Source organism: Purpureocillium takamizusanense, chromosome 1 (assembly GCF_022605165.1).
Source record: "Purpureocillium takamizusanense chromosome 1, complete sequence".
Taxonomy (NCBI): Eukaryota; Fungi; Ascomycota; class Sordariomycetes; order Hypocreales; family Ophiocordycipitaceae; genus Purpureocillium; species Purpureocillium takamizusanense.
This window is the reverse complement of record NC_063068.1, coordinates 235,819-247,934: the sequence shown is the minus strand read 5'-3', so window position 1 is coordinate 247,934 and position 12,116 is coordinate 235,819. Positions and strand designations below refer to the sequence as shown.

At 58.4% G+C, this 12,116-nt stretch overlaps 4 protein-coding genes across 6 annotated transcripts; 1 reads left to right on the top strand and 3 right to left on the bottom strand.

Annotated features, from left to right (window-relative positions):
• Positions 1 to 1,526: 1,526 nt before the first annotated feature.
• On the bottom strand, positions 1,527 to 4,217 carry JDV02_000092 (uncharacterized protein). Of its 3 annotated transcripts, XM_047980862.1 has the most exons (6): positions 3,834 to 4,217; positions 3,574 to 3,739; positions 3,383 to 3,478; positions 2,552 to 3,270; positions 2,090 to 2,419; positions 1,527 to 1,968 (listed from the first exon to the last, which is right to left on the bottom strand). In XM_047980862.1, the coding sequence occupies exons 1-6, from the start codon at positions 4,121 to 4,123 to the stop codon at positions 1,623 to 1,625; spliced, it is 1,947 nt and encodes a 648-aa protein (XP_047836820.1). In that variant the 5' UTR covers positions 4,124 to 4,217; the 3' UTR covers positions 1,527 to 1,622. The 3 variants fall into 3 exon arrangements, with proteins under 3 accessions (XP_047836820.1, XP_047836819.1, XP_047836821.1); XM_047980861.1 differs by having other exon boundaries at positions 3,383 to 3,739; XM_047980863.1 differs by having other exon boundaries at positions 2,552 to 3,478; positions 3,834 to 4,214.
• A 1,240-nt stretch (positions 4,218 to 5,457) lies between these two features.
• On the bottom strand, positions 5,458 to 7,936 carry JDV02_000091 (uncharacterized protein). The gene is made up of 3 exons (XM_047980860.1): positions 7,609 to 7,936; positions 6,276 to 7,542; positions 5,458 to 6,209 (listed from the first exon to the last, which is right to left on the bottom strand). The coding sequence occupies exons 1-3, from the start codon at positions 7,691 to 7,693 to the stop codon at positions 5,996 to 5,998; spliced, it is 1,566 nt and encodes a 521-aa protein (XP_047836818.1). The 5' UTR covers positions 7,694 to 7,936; the 3' UTR covers positions 5,458 to 5,995.
• Positions 7,937 to 8,050: 114 nt separating this feature from the next.
• Positions 8,051 to 10,426, top strand: VPS36 (Amidase). The gene is made up of 2 exons (XM_047980859.1): positions 8,051 to 8,411; positions 8,482 to 10,426. The coding sequence occupies exons 1-2, from the start codon at positions 8,311 to 8,313 to the stop codon at positions 10,325 to 10,327; spliced, it is 1,947 nt and encodes a 648-aa protein (XP_047836817.1). The 5' UTR covers positions 8,051 to 8,310; the 3' UTR covers positions 10,328 to 10,426.
• JDV02_010828 (uncharacterized protein) lies at positions 10,372 to 12,110 on the bottom strand. Its single transcript, XM_047992565.1, has one exon. It carries the CDS (start codon positions 11,965 to 11,967, stop codon positions 10,747 to 10,749), a length of 1,221 nt encoding a protein of 406 aa, XP_047836816.1. The 5' UTR covers positions 11,968 to 12,110; the 3' UTR covers positions 10,372 to 10,746.
• Positions 12,111 to 12,116: the final 6 nt, after the last annotated feature.

Sequence of the window (12,116 nt, the reverse complement as noted above, 5' to 3'; positions counted from 1 at the left end):
GATGCCATCCTCCTGCCTGCCAACTCGCGCGGCGCCGATTCGCCCGTCCCATGTAGATTGCGCCACCACAAGTACCGACCCCGCAACGAGCTGGGTTGCGCAGGGGGTCGACTCCCAGCGTTGCGCAATGGGGTCTGATGAAGGCACCAAAGCGGCCACCAGGCACGACTTGTGTCAACAGTTTCCATCCCACCATGCTCGAGCGGTTACGATACGTAGCGCAACCCGCTTCGTATACCCATTCGTTGATGCCGTCCAACCGCCGGGAGGGGAACGTCGCCTTGCGCCACGCCATGGCCAGAACATTCGAGCGCAACCCCAAGTTCCACAGACTCACAGGGTCAAGGATCCTCTAGGTACGAAGAAGCAGTTGCCGCCATCCCATGGAGCCGCTCAATGCTGGGTGAGCTATCTCGACCAACTGTTGCGCTCCTTGTGGTTCTGCACTGCTGTGTTACCAGTTCTCCAAAGCCTCCCTTGGTAGCCGTCCCGTCCCCTTCTCGGGATGACCAGGGATCCCTAGCTTTCTCCTGCCCATCTTCGTAGTAACCTCCGCTTCATTCACGCAGCACAGCCTAGACCACTGGCCCCATAGTCCCCGGACTGCGGATGCTGTCATGGGTCGTATACATCACACTCAACTAAACGCTTGCTGCTTCGCCGCAGCGGAGTCCGCCACCTTTAATGCCATACATCCTCGGTTTTTCAACATGCCTTCCTAGCCCTTGTTCTACATGACTCGCATGACTGACAACATGCCTGAGTTCATTCCAGGGGAATGCTTTGCCATCCCCCCGCCCGGGACATCGTTTCGGGTGATCCCGTGAAGTTGTCCTCGCGAATGCCGCTTCGATTAGGATACGTCGGCTCGGCTCGTCACTCAGGGTCATGGCTTGAACCAGGACTGTTCCGGTCCCAACAACATAGAGGAACTCTGGTGCTCAAATACAGTAAGTGCTCGATATCGCCGCGGACGCAGACATGCATGTAGGGTAGTGGGCGCTTAGACGGCCCCTATATGGGCGGCAACAGATGTGCCTAGGTAGGTCTGTACTTGGCTGGCAGCCTCTTGTGGCCGCTAATGCAGCACGACCCTTCCTGGACGATGAAGATCGGGAAACTGACGACTATCTTTCCAAACTTGAGGTTTCCGTGCAGTGGATTAGGGGGGAACGCTGCCATTGAAGTGAAGGCTGCAACGCATCCGCATTCGTCCAGCGGCGGTAGGGACGCAATGCGGCCCGATAGTATCCGATGAACAAAACACATCAGCAACGGCGGCCTCTCATTCACGCAAATGCTCGTCTCGTTGCTTGGTTTCTTTATCTTCATCTCTTTATTTCTCTCTTCATTTGTCTCATCTGTCTTCTCAGTGTCCAGGCACGAAGAGCCGTAGGTCCCATGCCGTGTTAGCCTCACGCATCCTCCTTGCCCTCCACTGCACTGCTCATTCAGAGCCCCTGGTACTGAAAACGTCTGACTATCATCAAGAGAGCAAGATGTTTCACCCATGAGTATACGACTGGCTCAAGCAACCTTCTTTTCACACGTCTTTTATGAAAGGCCGGCAGTGCAAGGCGTATGACCAGCATCTCTAATTACGTGTATGCGCGTTCCCCCTGTCAGTTCCCATTAAGGGCCTTGTCCTTCTCTTGAGTCTTTTCAATCTTGGCAATCGTTCGGGCCACCCCCTCCTCATCCTTGCGGTCCTCCTCCTCTAGCTTGACGTTGTGCATGAACCACATGACGAAGAGATTCGGCGCGCACATGCACGTTGCGACGATGCCTAGGATGCGCTGCGATTCCCGGTAGCTTTGGTCGATGGCGGCGCGGGCGGGTGACCCCGCGGGGTACTTCTGCGCGACGACGATGGATTGGAAGATTTGTAGGGCGTTCTTCTTGTCCTGTTCCGGCAGATAGTTGAGGAGTTTATCGGGGAGGGTGTTGCGCCAGATGGCCCCCGAGATGCTGGAGAATGTGTTGCTCATATAAGCAAGAATCCATTCATTATTGCGTTACCCGCTCTTTCACGACGCCGCCTCGTAGACGATAGATGGCAGGATTGGGGAAGGGTAGCAGAAAGACTCACCTGGTTCCGATTGCGGCGCCCACGCTGTTGGCAGCTTGGAAGATCCCCGTCGCCACGGCCACCTCCTGGCGTGACACGACGGCCTGGACCGACACCTGCGCCGCCGTCTGCCAGAGAGCTCGACCGACGCCGGAGACGACCTTGGAGGCGATGAAGGCGGCCTCGCTGCCGTACCGCCCGTCGCCCATGTCCACGAGGTATATCATGATGCCCTGTCCGAGGATGACGAGCGGGGGGCCCGCGAGTGCCCAGTAGTGCGCATTCTTGGTATACTTCATGCCTAGGGCGACGAAGAGGCCCGAGATTTGGAAGGCAACGCGCAGCGAGTTACTGTAGGCAAATCGACGTCAGTCAAATCGCTTTTCCCCATGTTGCCTGCTCGCTTGGTGATTCTTTCGCGTCCACATCTCCCGACCCAGCCAAAGAAAAAGGGGGCAGTCAGTGGACAAAAGAGGTACGTACTCGATGCGCGTGGCATTCGCCGGCGAAAAGTGCCCAGCGACCTGGAGATAGCTTGGGAAGAAGATGGTGAAGAGGCTGTACTCCATGAAGTCAAACGTCTGGATGAAGCAGGCAACGATGACGGTGCGGTTGGCCATGTGCGCCGGGATGTAAGGCTTCTTGGCGAAGCGAATATCCCAGACGAGGAACGCGAGGAAGCACACGACCCCCACGACGAGCATGGCGATGAAGCTGCCCTCGCGCCAGCGGTTGGGGTTGAACGAGCCGGTCAGGGACACGGGGATGAGGATGAGCGACAGTCCCACGACGAGCAGCACCAGGCCCGCGAGGTCAATCTCCGTCCAAACGAGGTGCAGGACCTTTTTCCACGCGGGGGTGCTGCTGCTGCTGCCTGGGCTACAGCCGGAGACGCTAGTGGGGGACTTGGCCACGAGGCCGTGGCGACGAGCTCGACGCTGCAGCACCACCATGGTGGCGATGAGGGGGACGGCGACGACGGGCACAACGATGGCCCACGCGCCGTAGGACCAGCGCCAGCCGGCGTTTTGAAGGAAGCCTTCGCCTATGAGGCTGCCGAGATACAACGCGGGGATGGTGGTGATGGACTCGGGCAGGGTGGACCAGAAGGCGCGGTTGACGAGGGTGGTGGCGTCGGCGATGAAGACTTGCTGCGTGAGCCCGAAGCCCGTGGATCCGACAGCGTCGAAAAGTCCCGCTGCCTGTGTATCCGGAAATCAGTCCAGGGTCATTAATATATTTTTCGTGTTGGCACCGTATGTGCTTAAGGGGTGTAGAAAAAAGGGGGGAGGGGCGGGCCTGGCAGCCTCATACAAAGTAGGCTCCAATGTCGACGCTCGTGGCGTAGATGATGAAGCTCAGCGTCTGGAAAACAATGGACAGAGTAAACATTTCGGCACGACCAAAGACCTAGAAGGCAATGGAGGTTCGGGCGTCAGCACATGGTCCACAAACCGTCTTCCTCGGCCTCGTCTCCAACATCGAGCTTCCTAGGGAGACTTTACATCGCTGAGCTTTGCAATGATGGGATACGCCACGATTCGGGTGATGTTGATGACGACGTGCGCGGCGCTCATGAACGAGTGCTTCTTGAAGGCGCTCGTGACGTACGGCTGCAGCACCATGTGCGAGTAGTCGGAAAAGGTGATGATGAGCGTCGTCAGGAACAGGCTGCCCCCCTTGGAATCAGTAACCTTGTCATATCCCACAGGCAATCCGACCGCTGGGACCATCGGAGGCACAGTTTGGAGTCGAGCACACGCACCTGCTAAAGGCGATGAGCAGCGTTGTGCGCGACCACGCCTTCTTCAGGATCATTGCCTTTTGCACGCCCGCCTGGACGAAGCTCGACTCGCTGTACTCGGACGCAGCATCGCCGCCACCGACTCCAGCCGGGTCCCCATCGCGGTCCCTATGTGCGTCTTGTTCCACATCCACGACGACGGTGCTCTTCTTCTCGCTGGGCGTGTCGACGGGCTGGTGGTGCTGTTGTGGCTCGTCGTAAGCGACATCAACGCCTTGCGGGCGGATGCCATGGTCGTCGTCTTCTGCCATGTTAAGGGGTATTCCGCAAAGGCTCGACTTTGAGATGCGCTCAGAGCAGACAGTCGTCCTCCCGTTGTCTTCCAAAACGCGAACAGAGGTCTACTTTCCGGACACAGAATCTCCTGCGCACAAAAAGAAGGGTGGTCGCCGCCCGTGTTATGTTCATCGTAGGCGCACTTGCTCGGTTGCCGGCCGGCCTGACGGACTTACACCGCGACTGCGCATGGTCCACCTACTACGGGTAGCCAAGCAGCCACTCAACCCTACCTACCTACTCTCCTACAACTCGGCTGGAATATCCCTCGCTCTCACGCCAGGCCCACGAGCACAATAACTACAAGACGGGTCATCCGGAGCAGAGAAGGCTAGTGACAGAAGCCACACGCACATGGGCCGACCGCAGAGACACACTAGTCAGCCCATGGGACTGGGTATATATGCCTGCCCGGGACCCCAGTGGAGGTGCTGGTTTCTGGGACAGCGAGTGAGTGCTGGAGGATGCCCCTCCCCCCGCCAGCCTCCCCCACCGTGGCATGCAGCCGCGCGCCGGGGTTTACCTAGGTAGGGATGGGGCGCTACGGGTGCTTCCACCGTGCCGCAAAGCACGCTAGAAATTTTTATCAATCTAATCTCTGCCCACCCATTACATCGCCTCGTCTACGTACGAACTACCTTACCCGCCACCAGGCCAAGTACCACATCACATCAACGCCCCCGTCGCATGTCCCTCACGGCCAGCCCGCTTCTCTCTGCTTGGACGACCTTGCCGGCCATTGCCGAGAACGGCAGCTCGTACCAAGTGGAAACGTATCAGGCCCGCGTGGCCGACGAGGTTTTCCCCCTCTCATCCGGTAATGCGCTGCGCCAGCCAGAGAACCCATCGTATACTACCTATGCGACATGGCATCGGTCCACTGCAAGCCCACGCCTAAGCGGTGTTGCATCCCGCTGCGCGGAGCGGGGCCCGTCTGCAAGACAAAATTCCTCCGTCTTACGGTAACCTCTCGCATCCCGAACCGGGAAGACAACCCTGTTGATTGCCATACATGGGCGGCTTTGCCAGGCGGAGCATCCGTCCACGCTGCTGAGCAACGGCCATGGTCGAAACCGCATGCTAACCATCTGCTGCAACTGGTTCCGAGCTTTTAGGTAGTGGTCTTGGAAGCCTCCACAGCCGGGATCAGGCACGATCAATGTGTCGCCGAAAACCCCAACAGCACGACAGTATACCGAGACCCTGCAGAGGTGAAATGTTCTCCTCCATCACCAAACAAGAGATTAGAAAATCAGTGTCTGCACCACACCATGTGAGCCTTACCAAACGGCACGATGCTCAACGTTCTGCTCAATTGTCATGTTTGATTGAAGAATCACTGTCTGCTCTAGCTAGACTATTCTTCGCTACATCCAAACAGAATGCGAGCCCGGTAAAACTCCAAACGCCCGTCATGCAATCCATCTATGCCTCAGCGTCGTGAAACCCTGCTACGGGTCGATTGTCGTCGTGTCGGATCGGAAAGGTGTCATTACGGTCGATATCGATGCCGCTCATCCCCCCTACCCTCACGTATTCTGTTGCTGTTTATTAATATTCATTTCCGCCAATCTGCTCGTTCACGCAGACCGGTCAGGTCCAAGACTGTCACGTCTCAGCGGGCGTGAGAAATCGCTTTTGTTGCATGGTTGCTCTCGGCCGAGGCTCTCCAGACACTGGCACGGCCTCGGCCACAAAAAAGGAGCCGTCGTTCACGGGTATCAAAGCACATCGTCGAACGCCCATTACGCGAAGCGGACCGAGTCCAACAAGAAAACGGCTTCATGTCGAGCCAGACAAGAAAGGGGGGGGAGTTGGGGCCAAGAGATAGAGAGAGACGACAAACTTCAGATTTGTCCCTTGATGTCGACTTTGCTGAAGGCCGCGGCCCGGAAACTCTCAAAGAGAGGGCCGGCCTTGCCGGCCAGAAATGCGATGTGGTCCTGGCGATCTTCGAGGAGATGCTGACCCTGATGGTGGATGATGAACTGAGCAGCATCGGCATCCGACTCAAAAGCAAGCTCTTCAGTAATAAAGCGCAATTTGACGTCGGGCTTGTAACTGTGACATTGTCAGTACATGTAGGCACGTGCGCAGCTTCAGGGCCTCACAGGACTCAGTACTCACCTCTTGCAAATGTTGCTCATGGCCGCAAGGCGCTCCCGTACGACAAACATGTCCATGAGATATGCTCCCATGTTGGGCGTGTCCAGGTACAGCTGGAAAAACTTATGGTAGTTGCCCAGAGCAAGCGCCGAGCGCACGTTCAGGGCATGCTTGATGGGGCGCTCCTCCTTCTCTGCTGCGGTTAAGTCTGCCAGAATGTCGTTCAACCCGGAGCGGTTGGCCGTGTGGATGAAATACAAGATACGGTACGCCTTGAACTCATGGGGATGGCCCTTGAGGCCGAGGCCGTAGAGGGATCGAAGCTGCGTTTGGCACTGGTTATACTCACCGATATCCCCCTTCTCCAAGGCAATGCGGGCGTGAATTTCATAGACAGAAACAGTAAAATCATTCTTGATGCGTTGCACCGTCAGATCTTGGCGCATCGACTTGAGCTGGTCGCAAATGTACGAGTAGTTGCCCTCGTCGCGCCACTTCTTCTTAAGAAGATCGAGCGTCTGGCGGAGCACCCCCTCGGGACGCACGTTGGACGCCACGGGCGGAGCCGTGAGACGAAGGTACCGTTTCTCCAGCGTCTCGCAGGTTCCGACAATGGGTCCCGATGAGGGTGGCGTTGGGCTTGGCGAGCGGTACACGGCTTTGTACTCGCTTTCGAAGCGGCGTTTTCGCTTGCTGGCCGCGTCCTTCGAGAACTTACTTTGCTTCGCCGACACTTCCGCGGCGGAGCGTTTGTCGGCAGCCGGATATGAGACGCGGTCCTCGAGTGACCCACGAAGGTTAGCAGTGCGCCACGGCGACTTGGACGCGTCTCCCTCGGCATATTCAGATGATTTTCTCTTTTTGGATTTGAGAGATTTTCCGGGTGCTGCTGCTCCGGACACGGCGTCACCCTTGAAGCGTGCATCACGCTCAGCCTTGACGAGGGCCTGAGGTAAGGGAGTGTTGTCCCAGTCAATCGTATACAGTGTGCCATTCTCCTTGGCCACGCCGATGGTCTCCTTCAACTTATTCTCTACTTCTGCACGGGGAACCGTTGGATCTTCATTCTGTGGCAAGAAGGAGCGTTGAACATAGCGTCGGACAGCATCAGGCCAGTCCGTTTTGCTCTTGGACTGCTGTGGCGCAGCTGGTGGGTTTGGGGAAGGCTGCTGGAGAGCTGCGGCGGCGGGGGGAGGTGGAGGCGGGTAGCCAGTAAACGGTGGAGGGGGAACTGCGGCTGGGAACTGGCCGAAGCCCTGGCGAACTTGGACGGGAACATAGGCTGGATCTGTCTCCATGTCAGCTGGGGCCTTCCGCAGCAATGCTGATGATGAGAAGCGAGGAGATGACGTACTGGAGGGATACGCATACGACGCGGGCGTGGATGGTTGAGGGACGCCCGGCGCTTGCTGGGCAGCCGCTGGCCACCCGGGCATCATCTTGGCAACCGGGCTGCCAGGACAGGGGTTAGTGGTTTACGGTAGTGGCGGTTAGAAGCTCGAGCCTCAGCCGGCGTCGCGATAGATGCAAGAGGCTCGCGGGTGAGATGCCGGATTGTCGTGGTGGCGGTGACGATGTCGGTGGTTGCGGAGTGAGAAATAGTTGAGGAAGCGCAAGCGCTATTTGTCAGGGCTCACTCAAGGGGGCGGGTGCACAAGCCAGTCCCGTGACCACGCCCCGGCAAATTCTCGGCTATTAAGGTAAGTTCCCTGCGGCCCGTGTTTGGTGACTTCACGCACAGGGGTGGGTGCCTTATCCTAAATGGCGGGGCCAGGCGAGTCGACAACCATGGAGGTTGCATGGCTTCTGCAACGGTGACGATATAGGACGCAGCCACACCAACCCTCAACATCGGAGAGCCCGCTACATACACTCCATCACTGTTTCTGAAGCTATAGCTTCGCGACGTGTCACCCGCTGCGCAACTGTTGCACGAGCCCGCCCGGTCGCGTCATTGCTCTGCGCCTCATCCATGCCACGTCTAATGTGCTTCCCCGCCGCGGATTGACGGCCCTCTATCTCCCATCTGATGCGCGTTCGCTCCACGACATGACGAATGTTTCTAAAACATATCGACCTGACCACCGCTCTGCGGCCTTCTTACCTACCAGATGAGGTGCTACTGTTTGTGCAGGACAATGTCGGCCTCTACGAGGGGTATGCTGCCCACGAGCTCGTACAGATGATGCGCCTGCGTCAAGCACGGCGGCTAACCTCGCATGCGCAGCAAATACAAACTTCCGAACCAGCAGAATGGCCAGGTTTACCTGACTTCGCACCGGATATGTTATGTCGACAAGCTCGAGCCCCGCGCCAACTCGGTTGCACTGGAGCTAAAAGAGATCGACCGTTACGAATTCTATGCTGGCTTTCTAAAGTCCTCGCCAAAGGTAACCATCGTCCCTAAGCCTTCTAAGCGGTCCTCTCTTCATGGGCGTGCCGTATCCAATGTCGCCTTGCCGTCGAGGACCGACTCTACATCACCAGCACGCAGGGACAGCGCCTATCGACCACCGTCGGAACCACCTCCACTAACAACGGCAACGTGGGTTTGTACAATCTGCAGCTTCTCGAACCCCATCCCTGTGAATTTTGATCCACAAGCTGCCAATGCCCACACGCCGCTGCCGCCTTGCCTGGCTTGTGGTATCAAGCCGACGCTCTCACATGTACTGAAGGCGGCCATCACCAACGCCAGTAACAGGCCGACCTCTACGCCTTCAATGCAGAGCTCGACCGCCCTTGCACTGCGGCCGATACTCGCAGACAGTGTCTTGCAGCCGACGCTCAACAATGGTCTTCCATCATCAACAGAAGCCGCCGCAAGACCCGGCACCGAATCCGGTGCCTCGTTCCAGTGCCCGCGATGCACCTTTTCAAACCACCCATCTCTTCTGGCCTGCGAGATGTGCGGTGCTTCTTTGGTATCCCGTAACGTCTCATCTCTTCCTGCGGGGCAGCACACCGATGAGATCAGAACGCAATCTCCTGGGCCAGTCTTGGACCCGAAAGGAAGGAACGGGCCAGGAGGAATCGATGTCTCCGACAGCGTGAAGATTTCTCTCCGAGGCGGTGGGGAAAAGATATTCCACGAGCGACTCAAGGGTGCCATGACACAGCGTAAGTGGCTACTCCAAAATGCACCTCCAGCACCACGGGGCAGTCGCATGGTAAATGAGCCCCTCGGCAACGGGTCAGGCCACGGACAGCCGAGTGCCAGGACGAAAACGGCTGGCATCGCGGGCTTGGAGCAGCTCGGATTGAATATGCGCAAGAACAACGAGCTGCTGATCGGCAGCGCGTTCGAGGATCTGGAGGCGTTGATGGCCTCTGCTAAGGAGGTGATTGCCCTGGCGGAACGATTTGCCCGGCAGAACGGTGCGAATGGCGATGTGTCCGCAAAGGAAAACGCTATTCTGGCCGAGTCTGCAAGCCAGCTCGGTTTGATTACGACAAAGGACATCGTCGGCGGTGGCGGCTCAGAGTCGCTATACCTGTCCGAGCTGGCCCGCAACATGGCCGAGTTCCTAGCCGATGACTCGAGGGGCGTTTTGAAGAAGGCGGGCGGCATCATCACACTTGTTGACTTGTGGGCCATGTTCAACCGCGCACGAGGAGGCGTCGAGCTCGTAAGCCCCATGGACTTCGAGAAGGCTGCCCGCCTATGGGAGAGCCTCAAGCTACCCGTCCGGCTGCGCACCTTTCGCAGCGGCGTCATGGTGGTGCAGGGCCGCGATCGCACCGACCAGACAACCATCCGGGCGCTCCTGTCCTGGCTGCAAGACCTGCACGAGTTCCCGCCCGAACGCGACGTGCTGTGGGACTGGCGTGCATTCGGGCGTGGCGTTACCGCGCAGGAGACGGCTGAGCGATTTGGTTGGAGCATCGGCGTCGCTGAGGAGGAGCTGCTCATGGCCGAGGAGCAGGGCGCTCTGTGCCGCGAGGAGGGCATCGAGGGGCTCAAGTTCTGGAAGAACTACATCGACACTGGAGACGTGCGGCCGCCCAAGAGCCAGCAGCAGATGGATGCCGAGGCCGTCATACGCTCACTCAAGGAGAGCGGCTTTATATAGACCAACACAGGACATACACGGAGCATATCATAGTTCAAGCAAGAGGCATAGTGTGGCCGTCATGCCGTTTTTCATATTCGAATCGAAAACAAATTAGAGCACATACATGTATTATGAAGGTGCACCAGGTTATGCTGACCTCGCAGCGCCCAACTAAATAGCCGCCCTGAATACAAAGACTCTGGCGGATACACAACCCATGCTGTGCTCGTTGAAGTCGGCCCAAGGCCAACTGCCTACAGACTTCGTGGCTGTGCCAAATGCATTGACCCTCAAATCTCTCCCAGAACTCCACAAGCGCCGTGCCTTTTGCTCCTCAAACACTTGTCGGAAAACGAAACCGGGCCCGCTGGCTACGAGACGCCGCTCCGACATCGCGAAGCACGAAGAGCTAAGTCCTAGCAATAACTGCGATTCCCTCAAACAACGACATGCGTGGACATATGCTCGACTGCCTCCTTAATGGTGCGGAGCATTCGCTGGTTGACGCAGAAAGGGCAGCGCAGCGGGCGTTCATGACTGGAGACGGGCCCGTCGGAATGAATCGGCGTCAGGGTCAGGTCGGTGCCCATGTCGTGTGCCGGCGTGGCATATCGTGCGTCTGAGGAGGATGCCCTGCCGGGACCAGGTGTAGACATCATGGTCTGCGGAGGTGGCACTTGCATCCCTGCTGCCCTCTCCTGGCGCTCGCGCTCCTCGCGTACCGCAGCGGCCTGCTCTTCGGCAGCCTGTTCTTCCTGCTGCAGCTGGCGGAGGGCGTTCTGAAGCACCACCTCCGGGTCGTCTTCAGCGTACATGGGCTGTTCCGGCGGCGGAGGCGGAGGAGGAGTCGGCGGGTCGGGCGGCGGGGGAAGATGCGTCATGGGAGGCGCGACGTGCGCATGCGCGGAGGTGCCTCCCAACCTACGGATGACCTCGTCGCGGACGAGAGCGCAGGTGTTCAGCGTGGCCTCCACACCGACCACGCGCAAAACCTGCTCCTTGATGGCAGAGGGGTTCGTGTCGGGGTGGATGGCCATGACGCGCGGCACGCAGTCTGCCAGATACTCGATATCCTCTGCCGGGTCGACTGTGTCATCGCCGTGGCGCCGCTGCCTCCTAATGAGCAGGCCGTAGCGCTTCTTGAAGCGGTGGATCCAACCAGGAGAGAATTCGGGAGCGTTCTCATCCTTATAGCGCGGGAGCTGACTGAAGATGGACTTTGCCTTGTCGCCCAGCTCCTCGTTGGTGGGTTGGCGGCCGGATGCTTGAACCTGCTGATACCATAGGAGGACAAGCTTCTCGACGTCGGGCCAGTTACCAAAGCGCAGACGCGAGCCCGAAAGCTGCGGGTTGTCGCCGTCGAGACGCGAGTATTTGGGAGAGAGGGAATGCGAGACGGTCGACTGGCTGATCTGCTGGCCGTACTGGGCCCAGAACCACTCGATGCAGGCCTTGTGGGAAGGTCGGACGGGCTGCGCGCTGGCCCAGCGACGCAGGGCGCGACGTTGGTCGAGGGTCAGCGAATGCCGCTCCTTGGGGTTTGTTGAACCACCAGAGGAGACGGCAGACGCCGCGGCGGCCACATTTTGGGCGTGCTGCTGCGCGAGGTCCGAGGCCGTGGCGGCGACGAGCGCCGGGTCCGTCGTGACATCCGTCATGGCATTAGACCAGACGCTCCGGCTCTCCTTTTAGATGATCCCCACGGCGGGGGCGTCCCTTGGGGGGGTTGGTGCTCTACCGGATGTAATCGTTGTATCCGAACAAGGCGAGGTGGGATTGTTTCGATTAAGGAGGACGCGGCGATGAA